The 21,355-nt window shown below is 36.9% G+C and overlaps 1 protein-coding gene across 3 annotated transcripts in view; it reads left to right on the forward strand.

Moving 5' to 3' along the window:
- The window catches only part of PAN3 (poly(A) specific ribonuclease subunit PAN3), a 116,312-nt gene that overhangs the window by 18,949 nt on the left and 76,008 nt on the right, over nucleotides 1-21,355 (forward strand). For all 3 annotated transcript variants that reach the window (XM_059995922.1, XM_059995920.1, XM_059995921.1), the window contains exon 5: nucleotides 10,410-10,571. In XM_059995922.1, the coding sequence (XP_059851905.1) occupies nucleotides 10,410-10,571 (162 nt within the window). The remainder of the gene's footprint in view (nucleotides 1-10,409; nucleotides 10,572-21,355) is intronic.

Here is a 21,355-nt window from a genome sequence, read left to right on the forward strand (position 1 = left end):
ATCTCCTGATGGCTTATTTGTGAGGAAGTGTAGCTGGTGGAGGCCTAGTTTGGGATGATTCTGCTTGATCTCAGTTTGGAACCTCCTCCCCACTGTTCTCAAATCTTAAGAGCATCCTTTCCTTTTTGTATCATCTGTGTTACAAAACTTACTGATCTATATATATAGTATGATTTCTGATTAATTTGACATGTAAGAATTTTTGTGTACATTTCTGTTCTAATGTCTTCAAAAGATGACTTTTACACTATTTACTTTTACATAGGGAACCAAATAGGAATAACAAACTGGTGAGTATTATGGTAGAGTTCTTTTATGGAGAAAGCTAAAGTAAATTTGGAGAAATTAATAGGATTATGGCCTAGATAATCTGGGATGTAAATCTTTCCGCAGTCCTTCTGATGGTTAGGCTCATTTTAAAACAGGGAACCAAATATTGATTGAACGTGGAACCAAATATTGATCTCGGGGGAAAAAATAAAAGGTGAGGAGAAAAGGGGGAAGATATTGAAAAATAAATCGTAATGGGAATCACAACCTAAAACTTCACCTATAAAACCATTTTTAAGCATTTTATATATGTTCCCAAATACTGTTTTACTTAGTATTTAGATTTCCAAGTCAGCCACATCCATATCTTTTCCCCATGAGTATGTGCAGGAATGTTTTTATGGAAAATTGTATTTAGAATTCCAAATTAATACACTCAGAGCTATTCTTCTTTTACTGGAGTTGACTGAACCTCCATTCACCTCTGCTTGCCATGCTGTGGGAACGTGCACAGGCTTTGGATTTAGAGATATGTATGGTAGAATTGTTGGAGTCCAAGTTCCTGTAGGCAGGGGAGCATCATGGTTCCTGTTTATAGCTTGCTTAGAGCTCATGGTGAGTTTTTATCTCTCTCCAAGAGCAAAGAGTTGGGAATAGTAATAACCCAGTAGCACTAAATAATGGTCAAGGTTTTAGGGTTTGGAGTTGGGTGCCAGGCAGTCTGAATTGAATCCCTGTTTCTTCACTGATTGTCTTTGTGTCTTTAAGCTTAGTTAAACCTTTCTGTTTCTTCATTTGCAAAATGAGAATAATAATACCTTAGTACCTGGCATGTAGAGGTGTTATGAGGACTAAATGAGAAATGCCCAATAAACGGAAGCCATTATTGGTAATACATGGTGCTAGCCGAACCTTTCTAGTCTTGTTTGGGAACTGTTAACTATTACTAAATAAATAAACGTCTGTTGCTATCACTCTGGATCAGGCTGTCTTAGAGTTGTCCATTGGAAAAGCCGTTCTCCTGTAGTTGCTTTGAGAATGTCCATCTTTTCTTTGAGGTGTTCACGCCCCTCCTCCCCACATAGCTGTTAGCTTCTCAAACATATCCTTCAAATTTGGTGAAAATACATCTGGGATTTTCTCACTATGCAGTGGCAGACTTGATTTTATTTATGTTGACAATGATCTTCTGTATCCGTTTCAGGTAATATGGTAATACTTTTATAAAATTAAATGTTGTATAATTTCATTTTATCATTTAGTCACCCCAACAATTCTTTGAGAGATATTATTTTTTTCCATTATACAGATTGGGAAATGGAAGTTAGATCAAGTAATTTACTTGGAATAAGATAGATAATATTTAGTTATGTTTCAGAGAAAAAAAAAAAATTTTTTCTAGGACAGTATAGAAGGGTAAGATCTTCTATAAGGTAAAAAATGAAGAGGTAGCGGAGAGACATGGTAACATGCAGAGGAGGAGATAAAACATTGACCTTATGCCTGCCTTTTTTCCCATTTATATGATTATCTCAGTGTAAGTTTTTGTAAACAGTATAAATTTCTAGGGCAAGAATATACAATTAAGCTTTTGATAATTGATAGCTAACTTTTCAGAAATGTTGCACAAATTTATATTTCTACTCATGGGTGCTGGTTTTTCTGCAGCCTTGAAAACACTGAGATGTAAAAATCTTTCATATCTTTGTCATTTTATAGTCAAAACCCCTCATTGTTAAAACTTGATTACTGCTGCTATTGAGCTTCTCTTATGTTTATTGACCTTTGGTGTTTCTTTGGTGTCCTACGCTTTTATTTTACTGTTGGGATATCCTTTTTAAATTTGTTGTAAACTCTTTCTTTATTAGACATTTAAGCTTCTTCTTTGTTTTTTGGTCTTGAATTTCACAAGTAATTTATGCTGTCAACTTTGAAATGTCATACTTATTACTCTGATTATCTTTTATTAAGTACATTAAAAAAGAATAGAATATTAAGCTCATTTTGTTAAAATAACATGGTAATTCCCTGTCTGATGAGTTGGTGATTTTATATTGAAAGGACTGTCATTATTTTTATGTAATTTGAATCCACTATCATTTTTATTGCTAATGATCTATAGTAATCAACTTCCCTTTAGCAAACAGTTACATTCTCTCTCTTCTCTGTTTTGTCAGACTTAAATGTGACGTTCTTCTTACTGTTTAACCCGTCAGTCTATTCTTTTCCTAAAGCGATGGATTAGATTAGATTGAAACTTGTTTAACAATATGATAGTTCCTATAGAAAAGGGCTCAACTTTGAAAAAGTTAATTTTATTTTCCTCCTAAATGAAGAGTCCTCCAGGGTGAACTTCCAGAATTGTGTTGAGATAAAGGTGTGCTTTGGAAAGAACAGATTAAATTTTGTTGTAACAAATTAGGAGTTCAGCCACGTATTTTCTCTACTTTATTTTAATTCGTACTTTGTGTGCAGTGACAACTTGCTCTTGTTGAGTCAAGAGTCTTCAAAATTTATGAATACAAGGGAATTTTGTCCTGTTGATTGATTTAAAAAGATCTCACGAGAGTTTTTTGTTTTGGAGGCTTTTTTTTAATGCGGTACGCGGGCCTCTCACTGTTGTGGCCTCTCCCGTTGCGGAGCACAGGCTCCGGACGTGCAGGCTCAGCGGCCATGGCTCACGGGCCTAGCTGCTCCGTGGCACGTGGGATCCTCCCCGACCAGGGCACGAACCCGCGTCCCCTGCATCGGCAGGCGGACTCCCAACCACTGCGCCACCAGGGAAGCCCTGGAGGCTTTTTTTAAGGTGTGTATGGTTGTTTTGTGTTTGACACGCTACCGTATTTAAACACGTGAACTGAAACAGCATGGCTTTTGTATACAGTATGTAATACTGTTGACTATAGTCATTATTTAGCTTTAGCTTTGGGGATTTTGAGTTGGTTCTTACCTAATAATGGTAGTTTAGTGAAACCATGCTGCATCTGCCACTTGGACCTGGGAACTAGTAGATCATTCTGAGATATTCTGGTTGGCTTCTTTACACTCTACTCTGGGCACTGTATTTACAAAGTGTAGTAGCTGATATTAAGAGTTTGGTATTACTGGTGGTTCATCCCTGTTTTCCTAGGAAGTAGGGGTCAGGAATAAATTAGTAAAGATCAATTTAGAATTCTCATCCACAAACATGGTAGCCTAAGTTTTAAGCTAAATTTAACCAAAACTATATAATTTTTCCTAACTCTGTTTAATTCCCAAGATTTGTTCTTGCATTTTGAAAGTGGGGAGGAGGGAGTGGCTTAATGAAGTCTCTGTAGCTACTGTTTCTCATTGATCCCATCCATGCCAATTAGAGTCAAAGAGAGAGTGATTAATGTAGGAATTTGTATTTGGTCATTTTAGAATTAGCTAGAATAATGTTAAGATTGTAACATGTTAAGGAATACTATAGAATGTGGAATAAATTTAGTTAAGAGTACAAGCTCTGGAGCCTGACCTTATGTTAGTTTTCAGATTATAGGCAAGTTATTTTAACCTCATCTAAGCCCACCCTTCTCATCTGTAAAGTTGGTTTATAATGGTGCCTATCTCACAGAATTTTGAGTATTAAATATATTAATGGCTATTAAGTACCTGGCATAGTGCATTGTGCTTGTCAAATGGTAGTTGTTGTTGCAGTCTTCTGCTGCTTATAATCCTGCAATTTAAAAACATACGTTTATCTGTTTCTGAATGTGTGTAAGATTATTTATCTTTGATTAACCACTACCTACTTTAAGTTCAATCATAGTAAAGAGCATTGCTGAAGATATTCTGCTTCATTTCAAGATTCAGTTTAAGCAAGTGTACACATATAAATAAATCAAAAGGGAACCTTTTGCTAATAAGCAAATAGGCATTTTAGCATGATGGTTGCTTTTGATAAGGGACTAAAATTCATATAAAATTTTTATGGTCATTACAGGTGATAGTTTATTGTAGAAATAACTTTCATGACTTAAAACAACATTACTCACTTGCACTTAAAAGATTTTAATAACTTTGGCATGGTATTTTGTTTTTCTACATCTTGTGTTCTGGTTCTATTCTAAAGCAAAAGACTAAAAGAAGTCGTAGTTTGGTGTTCCAGGTCTTTAGAAATTGAATGTGACCTTGCTTAACAGCTGTTCTCATTTTTGGTGGCATAAAACTCCACTGTAACATTGAGGTTTTGAGAACAGAAGTAATGACTACTTTGTAGGCTTTCTTAAATTTATGTAGATAATATAGTGGGCCTCTTCTCCCAGGATCAGACTCAGTAGAGCCTAAAAAACATTTCTGTGTGTGTAAATCCTGTTCTGCTCTATTTGACATAATTTAGATTACTTTTTACCTAGCAGCGTCCTCTGTTTTCATCCTCTCAACATATATGTGATTTCTGTATTGACTCCACAGATTAAAAGATCTTTTTCATTTGTAGATGTTTACCTGCCCATGAGTCTTTAGCAATGACAGTCTGTTTTTCTGTAGACCCACTTTCTGTAGACCTGCTCACCATCCCATCCTATAATTGGCTTTATTTAAACAGTGAAAACCTAAGGGACCTAATATATTTCCATGAAAACCTACAATTACTGATAATGAATGGCAGGACAAAATACAACATAATCTTTGAGGCTGGCTTGTTTTTGTTTTTGATTTTTGAATCTTTTACTCGAGAAAATTAATTGGAGCCCAATATACAATCACTTATAGGTTTAGATTTACTATTCTAAATTGATTAGGTGTGAGAGCCTTTAAAATCCAGGTGTATTAACACACCTAATTAACTAATAAATTAAGTAGAGGTAGTTCCCTGTGTCTATATGGAAATTAGCTAATTTATTTGATTTAAAATATTCAAATGGTTTTAATCACTTTGGAGTCTATTTTTTCCGAGTGAGTTTTACATTAACCACTGACGGTTAATGGAAATGTAATCTTGTATTTAGTTCTCATAATAACAAATACGCTAAACAGTTAGGGCGTTTAATTAATTGAGGGAAAACCAGTGTACGTCAGAAGAGGTCGTAAAAGAGAAATGAAAGTTGATTTTCAAATAAATATACAGTAAATTTTAGGCCAGAGGTTTCTGTTAGTGGACCTCAGACCCTTAGAAGTGGCAAGAGGTAGATAGGTTGCTGAGTTGTAATTGCAAAAGACAATGAGTTAATACATTTCATTAAACATTGTCTAAAGGGAGATAATATCAGTATTTCATATATGTGCACAACTATTTTCCAAGTATGTGAAGATGTTTGATTAATAAAATACAAATTGTTTAAAAAAGTGCCATTCATAGTAGCTTTAAATCATCATTGTTTCAGAGTATAAATAGTGAAAGCACAGTTATTCTGTTTTCGATGTTCAGAGGGCATTCTTAAAATTCAGGGCATTGGAAACTTTTTGTGCTAGGATAACAATTGATTTCTCTAGTTTACAACTAATGATTAGGTTATGATATATAATAACAAGGCCTGTAATGTGAAGTATTGTAGCGATGATGCTGTTTTGCAATTTTACCAAAAAAAATTGTGCTCTGAACATTGGTCTATAACAACATTTTCTATGTGAGCAGTGGTATTTATATATTTTTCTTTTGCTAGACTGAACTTTTTAGGGGAAGAGAATAGATCTTACCACTGTATTTCTCTCTCTTTTAAAAAAATCTTTATTGGAGTGTAATTGCTTCACAATACTGTGTTAGTGTCTGTTATACATCAAAGTGAATCAGCCATATGCAGACATATGTCCCCATATCCCCTCCCTCTTTTTTCTTTTCTTTTTTGCGGTACGCGGGCCTCGCACTGCTGTGACCTCTCCCGCTGCGGCCGGATGCGCAGGCCCAGCGGCCACAGCCCACGGGCCCAGCCGCTCCGCGGCATGCGGGATCCCCCCGGACCGGGGCACAAACCCGCGTCCCCTGCATCGACAGGTGGACTCCCAACCACTGCGCCACCAGGGAAGCCCTCCCCTCCCTCTTGAGCCTCCCTCCCGTCCTTCCTATCCCACCCCTCTAGGTCATCTAGGGAGGGCAAAAAGCCTTATGCTGAAATGTTAAGTGAATGAATGAATGAAAAAAATGTGTTTGCATTTAAGGTTTTGAAGTAAAACAGTCCTAAAAATTAGCTTTTATTGTTCTTTCTTTTGACACAGTCTGGAGACTTATCGTATTTGTTAGGAATGAGAGTGGATTTCCCTTAGTCCTAAACCATTGGATTGGTCTTCTGTGGACTAGGGCAAGGATTTTTGAAGAGCCAGGGCTTTGGGGGCTATGAGTAATGATTCTGAAGGCTCTGAGTATTTAGGGCAAGCTAAAGGAGTGGGATGTTAACTATTTGAACCCCTATCCTTTTTTTATTTTGGGGGGTGGCCCCAATTTCTGTTTTACCACTAGTTGTTTCTTATCCAGCCCTCTTCCCTGACATTCTCTAGAACTTTATTGCTGGAAGGATGATCACCAGACCAGCAGCACACTAGTAGTCTTGGGAGGTTTTTAGAAATGCTGAATCTCATGCTTCACTCTAGGTCTGCTGAATTAGCATCTGTATTTTAACAAGATCCCTAGAAGAGTATATGTTCATTACAGTTGAGATGTGCTAGTCTAGAATACATTCTCCAACTTTTTCAAGCCCTAAGTTGTTATTTTTTAAATGCCCAATAAAAAGTGTAAAACTGTTTTCAACTACTGTCTTTTTGCGCTGTTTGTTTAGATTTTGTGAAGAATGATAAAAATCAGTTTTGTGGTGAATCTTGAGACTTAAAGTAAGAATGATATATATTAGAGAGAGAGAAAAAATAGTTACATGGTATGCTGGACATTTTACCACAGGAACAAAAAGAGAATGGGAATTTTGATGTACGATGTTGACTTACTAGGAGGTGGAGCAGACAGACTGGTTACTTACCAACAGGACATGACTTTGCAAAATGCTTCCATTTCATAATAACCAGCAGGCTGGACTGGCAAGGAGGCTGTCAAGAGTGGAGGATCAACCAGGAAACATACCTTTTTTTTGACCAACACATTCTCAAGATTGGTTTAGGAAGGGACTGCTGGAAGCTAAGGGGCAAGGAAGAGGGCTTGTGCTTTTGTTTGCTCTGGAGGAGGGGTTTGGATCTTGTAGGACTCAGAAGGCTTTGGGGAAAATAAACATTTCCCATAAAATGCTGTTTGCCCTTTATTTCCTCACCTTCCATTTGACTTCTCTATTTCCCGTAGACCCTACTGTCACTTAATCACCGATAGTTGTTTTTAAGCCAGCAGCTCTTTCCCCAGCCACGCCTTCGCCTTCTATTTGCATTGCAGTTTCCTGGAGTTCCCATCCTTCACCTACGCCTGTGATTCTCAGGTGGGGGAGTTTTGTCCCCCGACTCCTGCAGAACATCAAAGATAGTTTTGGTGTCACGACCGGGGCAGATGCTGCTCATCGTCCTGCAGTGGGCCACGACAGCCCTCCACAGCAAAGAATTATCCAGAGTCTGTAGTGCTGCGTTTGGGAAACCCCAACCTGGATTATCGTCAGAGACCATTGATTTATCTACCTATTTCCAGTTTAATTCTCATTCACAAGCTTTCAAGAGTTCCCCATTGCCCACGGAGTGAAGTCCAAACTCCTTGGCATAGGATACAAGACAATTCGTGGTTTTTTATTGCTTTCAAGCCTCCTCTTTCACTCTCAAGTTTGGCCCTCTACTAATGATAGATTGAAAACTTGTAGTTTTCCCTTAATTGACAACAGAGTGCCTGTATGCCTATACATGTGCATTTTTCCTAACCTACAAATACATCTTTCTCTCCCACTCACTCTGGTTTTGTTTTGTTTTGTTTCCTATCTAGACACTTGCTTTAACACTGCTCAGGCATTCATCCTCTCTGTGAAGCCTTCTTTGCCTCTGTTCAATTGGTACCTTGATTATATATGCATTTTTCATATCACAGTGAGTGTGTTCTGTTCTCATGACTTTGTTAACCACTAGGTTATGTCCTCTTTTGGAGGGAAAGGTGTGTGTTTTATTCATCATTGCATTCCAAGTACTTAGAACAGTTCTTGATACAAAGTAGGCTCTCATGTTTAGTTGAAAATACATTTTTCCTTCAAGGAATAAATAATAGTTCAGATAATTTGGAAATTAGCTTTGACATGAGATTTTACCATAATTTACATTCTGTGCAATGAGACTTCTGTCTGTAATCTTTTTGGCTCACCATCATGCTCTGGGTTGCTGCCATCTCTTTACAGATGTCATTTGTCTTCTCTTGCTTATAATGGTATTTAAATGGTATTGATACCTTAGGTCTTTTCATTCAGTATCACATAGAAAGTTTTACTTTTGCATTGGACTTTAGTCTCTGGCTATTTATTGAAGAAACTTAAATCTGTAGCGGCACAAGTTTGGGGATCTCTTCTACCTAAGAGGAAAGGTCTTGGGCTAATTATAGGTTTTGGGGGTGATGGGGAGGAGGGAGAGGAATAGTGAATTCCTTTTTGGAAAAACAAACATATAATGAGAGCTGCTGGGGTGGGAGAATTATACACTGGATTTATTTAAAACCTTTTTTTCTATGTTGCTTAATGTACTACCATGAGAATAAATTTCACTAAGGTAATAATTGGCTCAAAAACAAGTCTGGATTTGTGAAGGCTCTAAATAACAGAAGAACATTTAAAGCAATAATTTTCTTGCTTTCAAATGTATGACTAGAAATTAGGTGTCCATATATATATAGAACCTATTGGACATGTTGTGATTTTGTTTAAATAAATACTCTTTGATGTGTTGAACTTTTTTGATAGGATCATGTTTAGCCCAGACGTTTTCTAAAATACAAATTTTAAATTAGTGAAGGCTTAATTAAGGCTATATTATTTTTGCTATATGTCAGAGCCTTATACTTGTGAGCTATGTTATTAAAAATAACTTGCTTTAAAATGTTTTCATCTGTAATTTGGTTCTAAAGGGTATATTTCTATTCTCATTCACAAAAGTTGCTTGTGATGTAGACACAGAGTAATCGAATTGGTTCAAGGTTGCATAGAGGTGGAAATATTTTAGCTTCATGAAACTTTACCCACTGCTATAATTATCGGATAGATGGGTAATCTAGTTTCGTTTCTTATGCAAGTTTAATTTTTGAAGAAGGTTAATTTCAACTATTTGCTTCAGCAGTCTTAAGACAGAACAATGAGTAAACATAGATTTTCTTATTTTAGATCTTAAATTAGATACCTTCCCAAGAATGTATCAGTATTCCTTAAAGGGAAAAAATATATACAGATTCCCTTTAAGATGCAATTTAGTACAAATTTGCTATAATTAAGAGAAGTAAAATGGTGGAAACTGTTCATTAACCTTCATGTATGAAAAAATCCCTGCCAACCACTTTTAAGATTGTTTACTAACTTTATTATAATATTAGCCAATGAATCTGTGCTTTTATTAGGCTACTTAGTATCAATCTGTTCAAACTACTGAGATTTATAAGACCAATGAAATTTGTGTATTTTTTTGTCTGAGATTGTTGTTTTTCATTGAGTACAAGTTTCACTGAGTACAATGCCTGTTTAAGATAGATCAATTTGTACTCTGCCCTAATGGGCATAGAATTTTAAAAATTAAAAAAAAATCCATTCCTTGAAATTAGCTGCTTCTTCTAAGTGGAGTGGTTCTCAGTAGGAAATAAGGTAGTGAGATGGGGAGGAGAAAAAGATATATAGTGTGAAGAAATATTTTTACCTGTATTTTGTGCCCTTGAAGCCATTTCTTCATATTGCAGTGAGAATAGGTAAGTGCCAGTGGAAAAATATTTGCAAAGCATTTACTTTGCTGATAAGTTAATTTCTGTTCACTAAACTCAGATTATAATGTATTTCACTAAAACAGTTGTTGTTTTATGTAATACTGTTGTTAGGACTATGGGTTATTTTGGAGGTGTGTGCGTACTGGGGGTGGGGATGGGGAATGGGGGGTGGTGCTAAGGACATTAGAGGGAGTGTCTTAGAAATTTTACTTGTTTCCTATTCCACCATTCTTGATATCTTCTGTATGTTAGTTATGTTAGCTTAGGTTAGTATGGGGGATGTTAGGAGTGGCCTGGTTTCTTTCCTTCTTTTTCCTAGCCAAGGAAGTATCGCCTGGGGATGCTGGAGGAGAGGCTAGTTCCGATGGGATCAAAGGCACGAAAAGCAAAGAACCCTATTGGCTGCCTTGCTGACAGGTGTAAATCAGGAGTACCCATCAATATGGTTTGGTGGAACAGAATCACAGAAAACAATTTACAGGTAAAAATAATTTTATTAGACATTTTTGAAAAGTGAATATTTTGGCTGCTTTCTGTGTCTGTGTGGGGTGGTGTGTATGAGATTGGATGACTTAGCTGATACACTTAGGTTTTTTGTTTTCTTGTTTTTTTTTTTTTAAATCAAAGTAAGATTAGTGGCCCATTCACTAACTAAATGATTTTGTTTTGTGGCTTTTTTTTGAACTTTCTCTGCTTGTAGTATATTTTCCTATTCTTCCATTTAATTTAGTTTTTCCCTTTTGGATTTTGTTTATAGTTAAGTTTAATTATTTTTAATACACAAAGTTGTACTACATTAAAAAGTCATATAAAATTTATTACAGAAAATCTCATTTATTTGGAGTCTGAGCAATAGAAAGCTCCACATGTTGTCTTTCTGTACATTTTTACTAGGAGATAAAAATTGTATGTAAACTTGTCAAGTGTTGGCTGTAAAACCAACTTCAATAGTATGTTGTCTTAGAGTTATTATACATTTCAGTCTTTGCATTATCTGTGCTAATGAAAATGAATTTTTATAACTCAAAGGCTAGCTTTTGTATGACTCTGAATCTGAAGTACTTACAAAATAATTTGAATTATATTCCATTTTAATTTGGATTATAATTATTATAGTCTCATTTAAAGAAATTGGTAATTGTATAAAATAGCTCTGTTGACCAAAATTTCAGTTTAGCTGGAAGTAGAATATCTTTCATCCCAAACTTTCTGAGTACATTGGTATTTTTTTAATATATTGCTAGCCAAAAGCCTATAACCCCACATACACATATCACACACAGAAAAGATATAACAGAGTCAACAATTGGTTTTATTTCTGTCAGCAACTTTGTATTATGAAGGGGTTCCACAGTATTTTGATCTGTTTACTGTCAATGCCATAGCAGTATCTGTGTTACCTTGGGCACAGAAATAAAAAAGTTATTCCCAAAATACTGCAAAACATGTTATTTGTCTCAACTGAAAATTTCATAGTATTTTTCTAAATATAAGGAAAAACAGGGAAATGGAGGGGGGTGGTCCACATAATCAAATACTTAAAATTTCCCTGGAAAGTTTGGGATATGTCCATTACGAATAAGAATTCATAATGGACATATCCTTTATGAAGAATGTGTACTGAATTCTTCTTTTTGAGATCAGGAGAGAGGTTTGATGTGGATTGTTAGAATTATTTTCCAGTTTTAAAAAGAAAGTCTGAAAATAAATTGGGCTCCAGTTACGTAAGGACAGATACAGGTGGAAGTGAAAGTGCATGTAGGTTGCAGGGGAAACACGGATGATGCAGAGGTACGGCCACTTGACCGCCCCTCGTTGTCCCCCGTATCTCAGGGGCAGTTCCAAGGTACTTCTCTTTAGCATAGCTTGAAAAATCATTAGGTTCGTTTAAAGAATATATGCTAGGATTATGCTTTATTTTTAATTAAAAAGCTAATAATAGATTTGCATTCAGTGTGCTAAAGATTGAATTGATGCTGTCTGAATCTAATATTTCAAATACTAATATTATTTTGTGTTTCATATAATTCAAATAGTTCTTTTTTAAGGATGTAAGGAATGCCTTATTAGCTTGATGTGATGTTGGAGGGGCAAGAATGCCTTACACTATCAGTCATGTGTTGAAGCATTGAAAAATACCCACCCGGTGTCCATTACTGTCTTTGTGGATTCCTAAGTTGGGTACCTGGTATTGTTTATTTAGAGCAAAGAGTATGTCAGTGCAATTTTCTTTTCTATTGGGGTTTTTATCTTTTTGTTGTATGAGAAAAGTAACTTATATAAGTCAATTCTGTACCTATGCCTTTTAATTTTGTATTATGTTTACCTTCAAATATTTTAAAGATTTTTCACATATAAAAATTTTAAAGGATTGTGTAGCCAGATATATTAATCTTTCCTGCTTCATTTGTTTCCTTTCCTTTAAAGCTTAGGTCTTCTCAATCCTAAGGTTAGAAAAATATTTATCTATATTTTATTTTAGTGATTATAGCTATGTTTCTTAAATGGTTACCTTGTGCCACGCACTGTGCTAAGCTCTTTACATGTATTGTCTCTTTTGGTCTCTTATGGGACAGTTGTTACTGTTAAATGAAGAAACATCTTCAGAGAAGCTAAGTAACCTTAAGGTTAAATGGTAGTCGGTAGAGGAACAGAACTTTGAACCCATGTTTGTCAGGCTTCAGAATCTCTTCACTTCTGTGTAACGTAGTTCTAGTTGTACTAGAGCTATGATTGATGTAATTGTCTAAATGGTTAACTGAACTTCTGTAGGACAACTTTTTTTGAGGATGAGAATGGGTATGTAGGTTTCCAGACATGGACTGTAGCTTATGCATAACTCCACAGTATTTGTAAGGTCAGTCTTTTTTCCTCATGATTCATCTTTTTTTTTTCCTCAGTGACATTTAACTGTCTCTCTTTCTGGAACTTTAAATATTTGTTTACACTGATTTCTTAATCTTGACCTAACATCTTTTTGGAAAACAAATTTTGGAAAAACAAGTTTTTCCACTTCTGAAAACAAAACAAAAAAAACCAAACAAACAACTAACTAACAAAAACCTTAAAACAACAACAGAAACTTTCTCTGAAAGTTTCTACCTGGATCATTCATAATTGCATTTATTCTCTTCAGTGCTGGATTTCTTTCAAGAGCCCTATGATTCCCAGCCTTTTAGTACTTAATAATCTTTTTATTAATTTTCTACCAAGAATCTTGTGATATGAAAGAGTCTGTCTGCTGAACACAGGACATTTGTAAAACAGTGATTCATGCTTTCATTCTAAAATATATAATATGCTAATTAGAGAATCAAAGAAATTTAATATTTTTCTTATATTGTGGAGGTAGCTTGGTGGAGGCCAAATTTATTTTTCATATGGCTGTTTGAAATATTGATCATTCCCATCTGGTCTCCATTACTACTTCTGTGGAGTTCCCACTTGGGGACCCTTGAAATAGATTCTAGTCTTTTCTCTGATTTCTTTACAACCCATTTATTCCTTCAGTGCTTGGAGTTTGGTGTTAGCAAAAATTTTGCTGGAAACAAATCCCAAAGCTTGTCAGAGGTCTCCTGAATCACCAAATCCAACAGTTTCATCCAGTACTTAATACTGCTGGCCACTTTTTTATTTGAAGCTCTTTCCTCATGCATTCTTGTTTCTTTGTTTGCTTGCCTATTTATTTATTTATTTATTATTGGCTGTGTTGTGTCTTCATTGCTTGCTCTAGTTGCTGCGAGCGGGGGCTACTCTTTGTTGAGGTGCACGGGCTTCTCATTGCGGTGGCTTCTCTTGTTGCAGAGCACGGGCTCTAGGCACGTGGGCTTCAGTAGTTGTGGCACACGGGCTCAGTAGTTGTGGCTTGCGGGCTCTAGAGCACAGGCTCAGTAGTTGGGGCACACGGGCTTAGTTGCTCCGCGGCATGTGGGATCTTCCCGGACCAGGGCTCAAACCCGTGTCCCCTGCATTGGCAGGCGGATTCTTAACCACGGCGCCACGAGGGAAGTCCCCACCACGCATTCTTGACTCTGTTTCATCCCTGCTCTTTGTGAGCTCCTGTTCTTGGCTCACTTGTTCTTTGCTTTCCCGTGTATGCCTAAGATTCTTAAATTTTTATTTCTTTTAGAACTGTCTTCTCAGTTCAAGACCCAAATCTTTCATGCCTTCTGGTATCTTTGCATGTAGATGTATATCCCTCTATCACTACAAATTTGGCAAGTCTAGAACTCAGTGTATTTTTCTCTTCTCCAAATCTACTGCTTCTTTTATATTCTCTTTATATTCCTTCTTTAGTTAATGGCTTTATCATCTTCCCGGTCACTGAGAGTACATAGCTTCATTTCTTCCCTGTCTTCTCCCATATTCTACCATTTATTATGAAAAGGAAACTACTGAGGTTTGACTACCCATTAATTGAAAGATGATACATTGGACAATTTACATTTGCCATCATATTAAGGCTCTACCACAATAGTGACATATTAGCCCCATTTGAAAAATACGGAAATTGCAATTTAGACAAGGCTTATTGTTCCTACGTGGTAGAGCTGGGATTCCAGATCTATTAAATTTTATATCCTGAGATTTTCCTGCTATATTGTCTGCCTCTAATCCCCATTCTTTAAAATTCCACGGTATCTTTTTATCCTTTCCTTTCCTTTCCTTTTTCTTTCTTTTTGTTTTTAAACATAACTGACATATATACCCTCAGTGTATCTTCTGAATAATTTTTGTCACATCCCTTCAGGATCTGTTCAGCCTTTCTAGGGCTATCTCTCTTTAACTGTCCACATGTACTAAATTCTAATCATATGGAATCTTTTATACCTCATATAATATGAAATACATTGTCAGTTCTCTGTACCTTTTTATCTCTGTACCATTGTTAATAGAGCCTAAAAAAACTTTCTTCCCTTTTCCTTTTTTTTTAAAAATTTATTTTTATTTAATTTATTTTTTTTGGCTGCGTTGGGTCTTCGTTACAGCATGTGGGTTTTCTCTAGTTGTGGTAAGCGGGGGCTGCTGTTCTCTGCGGTGCATGGGCTTCTCATTGCTGTGGCTTCTCTTGTTGTGGAGTACAGCCTCTAAGTGCGCGGGCTTCAGTAGTTGCGGCTCGCAGGCTGTATAGTGCAAGCTCAGTAGTTGTGGTGCACGGGTTCAGTAGTTATGGCGCATGGGCTTAGTTGCTCCGCGGCATGTGGGATCTTCCTGGACCAGGGCTCGAACCCGTGTCTCCTGCATTGGCAGGTGGATTCTTAACCACTGTGCCACCGGGGAAGTCCCCCCTTTCCTTTGAGAGTAGCTCAAATGCTACCTTTTCTGTAAATACCTGCTCAAACACCTCAAAGAAAAAAAAGTTTGTTTTTTTTTTTTACTCTTCACAATACTTAATGTTATTTCATTCTCTCTTATATTGGTTGTTTACCTGTCCTTTCCAACTGAATTGTAAAGACATGTGACTAGGCGTGTGTTGTTTATTTTTGTACCCTTAAGGTATTCTGCTTGTCTCTAAATGTCATTGTATAATTTTATTTTCTTAGGCAATATGTGAAATTTGTGGTAGTTTATTTTAAGAATTTTATATATTTTGAAAAATTGATCATTGGTTGTCTGGGATTTATAGCCATCATATATTACTATTGTTTAGTTTAATTATCACAATTGATTTAGAACATAGGGTGGTGATTTCTTTTGAAATGTTAGACGATCTTCTCTTTTTCTTTTTTATTTCAAAATTTAACATTGTAGAACTATTCTTGATATTTTTCAGTCTTCTGAGCCTGGTACTAGTCTTATTTCTTGACAGTGTTATTATGTGACAAAGCTCCTCTGTTTTGTATTTTTCTCATGGTCTCAGTCTAAACACCGAGCAGGTGGTAGATGGAAGGTCACCTAAAACTCTGCATCAGCAGTTCTTTATTTCACTGAAGTGCAAGTTCACTTTCATCTTTCCTTAGTCTCTGCCCAGATGATTGCCCATTCCTCTGCCTGACCAATCTGCACGTGAATTTGAGATTTTACATTTGTTCTATGATTACGGCTCAAATGCCGTTCAGGATTGAACTGTTTTATCACCTACCTTATAGAATTATTGTGAAGATTCAGCTTTCTGTTTGAATCTATCATTTGTGTAGTAGATATTAAATAAATGTCCATTCCTCCAATTTGACCTCATCCCTCCTAAACTTGGTTTTTGTTTCTGTTTTTTTAGGGTGCTCTCAGTTATTTATACTCAGATGTGCATGGCATTGTGGTATATATGGAAAGAGGCAGTGACATTAAGTGTCTCTTAGGGGCTCTCATTTTAATGCTGACTCATTTGAATAGTTTAAAAAATTACTTTAAAAATGCGTTTTTTGAAGGGATAACAATGTGTTCCCATCCTTCATGTAACAATCAGATGTCAACTTGAATGAAAGGATGGGAAATGCATGGTTTTATAAACTTCTCAGAGTATTGCAGGTTAAGATGTACCTAAAAGTAATGACATGTTACATAAAGTCTTACTTATATATAAATATATATATTTATATATATAAAAGACTTTATGTAACATGTAAGTCTCATTTTGTCTTAGACCTTTGGAAATAGCGGAGTTATGAATCATAAATTATTAGTATTACTGTTGTTTTAGTTTACCTCCAGAGTGATGTAAATGAATGAGAACTGTTGGACTGTTGGGTGTATTAGGAGATTCATACTTGTTAACATCTCTTTTGATGGTGTTTTTCCCCCTTGTGGTCTGATTAAATGGCATTTCTTATAAGTATTTAATTTGTAAGAATGCTCACATTAAAATCTCTTGGCCCACAAATTCAGCTGTGAATTCTAGTTGCTTGTTACTGTTGCTTTTAAGATCCCAGGGAGGTTTTGGAAACTCACTGCATATCCTTCAGTCTTTAGTTAGTTACTGAATTTTGGTGTTATTTCAGGAGATTTCTAGTCTCTATGCCCCAGGAAATGAGGTCCTTTGGGCTTTAGATGGAGTGGATTGGAATTTATAAGAGTGAAGCTTCAGTCCATCTACTCAGGGTTCCTCAGGACTTTGAAAAGTTACAGAACTGTGGGGCAGCTAAAATGATATTACTATATAAGTTCTGATTTCTCACCCACAGCCCATCCCAGACCCTCTTCTTTTCTCCTCTTCTCTGCAGCTGCTATTCTAAACCTTTACCATTCACCTCAGACCTGTTCATCCCCTGTGTCACTTTTGAGTAAGAGACTTGTGTTCTTAAGAGGAGGGAAACAAGAGGTCATTGAGAATGAATTGCTTCATATGTTGGCTTTCTAACTATGCACAACATTTTCACTTACACCCTTTCCCACTATTTTTCCTTTGGTTGCAAACAAACAGGTGTTCCTTTACTATATCCTTCAGAACCTGTCTTTAGTCCCTCTAGCAATTTATTTCATTATTTATCCCTTTTCAGTTTTAGACAGTCTCTCCCTTGACATTGATGTCTTCTTCCTAGCTTGGTCTTCCAGTACCAAGGAGTGCTACATGAGGAAATATTCTGTGGTCAGTACATTTGGGAAACTGTGTGATACAATTTGAGAACTGCTTCCTGCTTGTTGCTAGTTCTTCACCTTTCATTCATCCCTTAAGTCCCAGCGTTTTACCTTTCACTTTCACCACTCTATTGAGACTCTTTTTGGTAAGCTTACCTAGCTACCAAAAGTCACAATTCTTACTTGACCTCTACTGCGTTTGACATTGTCGTCCGTTCCTCTTTCCTTGAAACTATTGTTCTCCTAGCTCTGAGACTGTTCTTTATTAGTCTCTTTCAGGGACCTCTTGTCCCTTGCCGTGCCCTCAGGAACTCTCCCAAGCTCTGTCCTTGACTCTCCTGTCTCTGCACACAGTGCCCCTAGGTGATCTCACTTATCTTCATTACTTCAGCTACTCGCTAGTCACATTTGACTCCTATACACACACACACACACACACACACACACACACACACACACACGCACGCACACACACTACCTGCTTCTGAACATCTTCATCTATATGGCGTAAGACTTTAAAAACTCAGTGTGTCTAAAATGAATACTATATCTTTTCCTTCAAACCTGTTCTTTCACTCACACACATCTGTACACACTTACTCACAGCTATATGCCCACTCTCTGTCTTGGGTATTGATATCACCCAGTTGTGAGTTCTTCATTCTTCCATCTTCCATATCTGCCACATTCTTTGGCCACTAAGATCTGTTGATTGTGCTACCTTGAAATTCTCTTCACTTTTGTTTTGTTTTGTTTTGTTTTGCGGTACGCGGGCCTCTCACTGCTGTGGCCTCTCCCGTTGCGGAGCACAGGCTCCGGACACGCAGGCCCAGCGGCCATGGCTCACGGACCCAGATGCTCTGTGGCATGTGGGATCCTCCCGGACCGGGCCACGAACCCGTGTCCCCTGCATCGGCAGGCGGACTCTTAACCACTGCGCCACCAGGGAAGCCCTCTCTTCAGTTTTAATGTTACCAAAGTACAGTTTAGGCTCACCTCCACTTCTTACCCGGACTATTACTATTGTAGTCTCTTACCTGGTTTCCTGCTTCTGGTCTTTTCATTCAGACCACTACTTGGTTGATTTCTCTTCTTTGTCATCTGTTCTTTGTCATTAGAATACAATCCAAGTCTCTTAGAAAGGCATCCAAGGTGCCTCTTGACCCCTCAGATTACTGCTGCAGGCCTGCTGAACAGTTTGCAGCACGATGGAGAGCAGCATGCTCTTCCTGCCTTTGCCTTTGAACATTCTCCTTGCTTGCTGTGCCCTTCTCTCTGCCTTGACTCAGCAAACTTGTCTTTTAGGATTCGATTCAAGCATATGGTCTTATGACCTAATTAGACAGCTCTAAGCATTTGTTCACTTTTCCTCGCACTTCACAGTGCTGTAATTAATGTGTATATAACATACCGGCTAGCAGTGAATGGCACACTATAGGTAGTTATTTTTTTTTTTTTGATACATGGATGTTCTGAGCTCTTGGGAGTGTGGAATTGGGTTCAGGGTACATTCTGTACCTGTGAAAGGCCAGCCTGTGAACTTCTAGAACGTAGTGCCTATGTTTCAAATATTTTGTTCTCCACAGTGCCTAGCACAGCGCCCAGCACATTATCTTTTATTATTAGCTATTCAACTAGTTGAATGAATTAACCTGGATTAACGATTATCTGGTGAGATGAGTATTTGGCCAAATTTAGTCCTGAATTTAAGTTTTGTACATTTCTTAAGTTTTCCTTTGGTATAGTTTCAAGACATAAAATATCATTATGGAAAAATGTTTGAAAAATCTTAATATATGTTAAATTTTGTGATTAAATGTGGCAGGATTCTTGGTTAGAAAGAATGCCTCCAAGTAAGTCTCTATTACTATGCAATGTGACAAATAGATTTTACTGATATATAGTTATGGATAGAAGATGTACATAGGTATGCAAGATAGTTATAGCTGTGTAAAGTAATTATTGCCTCTCTGGAATGTGGTGATGGTCTTGCTGTCTCCTGGATTACTCGTTAACGGACCTAAATGGATATTTTTGCTTCTTTTAGGGAGAGTAATATTTCTTCCCAACTTTATTGAGATAACTGGGTTGGCCAAAAAATTCATTTTGGGTTTTTCCTTAACATCTTATGGAAAAACCCGAACGAATTTTTTGGCCAACCCAATAATTGACATAAATAGGAAGAGTAATATTAAGAATTAACTAGGTAGAATATTGAGAATACCTCGGTGATGGTTAATGATTACTGTTATTGGAGAACTTTGACATGTAAATAACTTTTAATGGAAGAGGAAGCATTTGATCTGTTTTTTTTAAAAATTTATTTATTTTATTTATTTTATTTTTGGCTGCGTTGGGTCTTCGTTGCTGCACGTGGGCTTTCTCTGTTGCGGCGAGCGGGGGCTACTCTTTGTTGCTGTGCGTGGGCTTCTCATTGCGGTGGCTTCTCATTGTGGAGCACGGGCTCTAGGGCGTGCGGGCTTCAGTAGTTGTGGCCCACGGGCTCAGTAGTTGTGGCTCACAGGCTCTAGAGCACAGGCTCAGTAGTTGTGGCGCACGGGCTTAGTTGCTCCGCAGCATGTGGATCTTCCCGGACCAGGGCTTGAACCCGTGTCCCCTGCATTGGCAGGTGGATTCTTAACCACTGTGCCACCAGGGAAGCCCCTCTGTTTTTGTTTTTAAATGCCTTCTATCCTCCAGATACAGATTTTTGCTTTTTTTATATACATTGGTCCTACTCGTCTCAATTTGAATATTGCATATTCTCTGTGAATTCTTAATACCACTCCATTCAGTGATGATGATATGCAAAGAAAAGGGAGTAGTGTAAGTGGCTTCATAATTTACAAATCTTAACAAACTTTCTTAAAACTTTTTTGTAAAAGTTATATATGTTTATTGAAAAAAATTCACATACTACAGAGAAGTACAAAGGAGGAAGCAAAAATGTCCCATTTCCTCACCACCTAGAGATAGAATCTTCTTTTAACACTTCAGTGAGCATCTTTAGTTAGAATCCTTTTACACACCTGTGCACATGCACGTACACACATTCTCCCTCTCCCTCCCTCCCTGCCCAACCCGTTCTCTTAGGCATATGCACACCATTTTACAAGAAGCAATTTAGTATAATTGCTGTATTGTAGCCTAATTTTACTTTATTTTTTCTCAATAGTGGTATTGGCCTATTTTCATGGTAAATAAAAATATATCAATTCTCATGATTTTTTAATTGCTACACACTATTGTATATACCATAATCCACATAACCAGATCCCTATTGATAGATATTTTAGTTATCCCTTCCCCCACCACTTTAAAAAATCATTTAAAAAATCTGTGCTAAATGGAATCTTTTCTACTTGGGTGATTTTCTTCTTAGCCTAAATTCCTAGATGTAGGAATACTAGGTCAAAGGATATGCTTGTTTTTCATTTTGGTACATAGTATCAAACTATTCTCAAGAATAGTGTTACCCATTTCTGACAAACTTTATGAAAGATGAACTAATGAGCGTCTTTGGAAATTAATGTGCCTGTAGTTTCACACTCTTATATAGAGAGAGTGACTTTAAGCTGAGTTCACAGAAATGTTTTTGTTTGACTCTACCATAACGTAAAGCCTCTTACTAATTGACTTTCATCTGGCAGGTTCTGACATACACATGCCACTTTGCCCTTAAGATAGTCAGATTATTAGTAGGAGAACTTATATTTAAAAGAACAATGGTGTGAATCTCTTGTAAGCAGTAGT

Source organism: Delphinus delphis, chromosome 18 (genome assembly GCF_949987515.2).
Source record: "Delphinus delphis chromosome 18, mDelDel1.2, whole genome shotgun sequence".
NCBI lineage: Eukaryota > Metazoa > Chordata > Mammalia > Artiodactyla > Delphinidae > Delphinus > Delphinus delphis.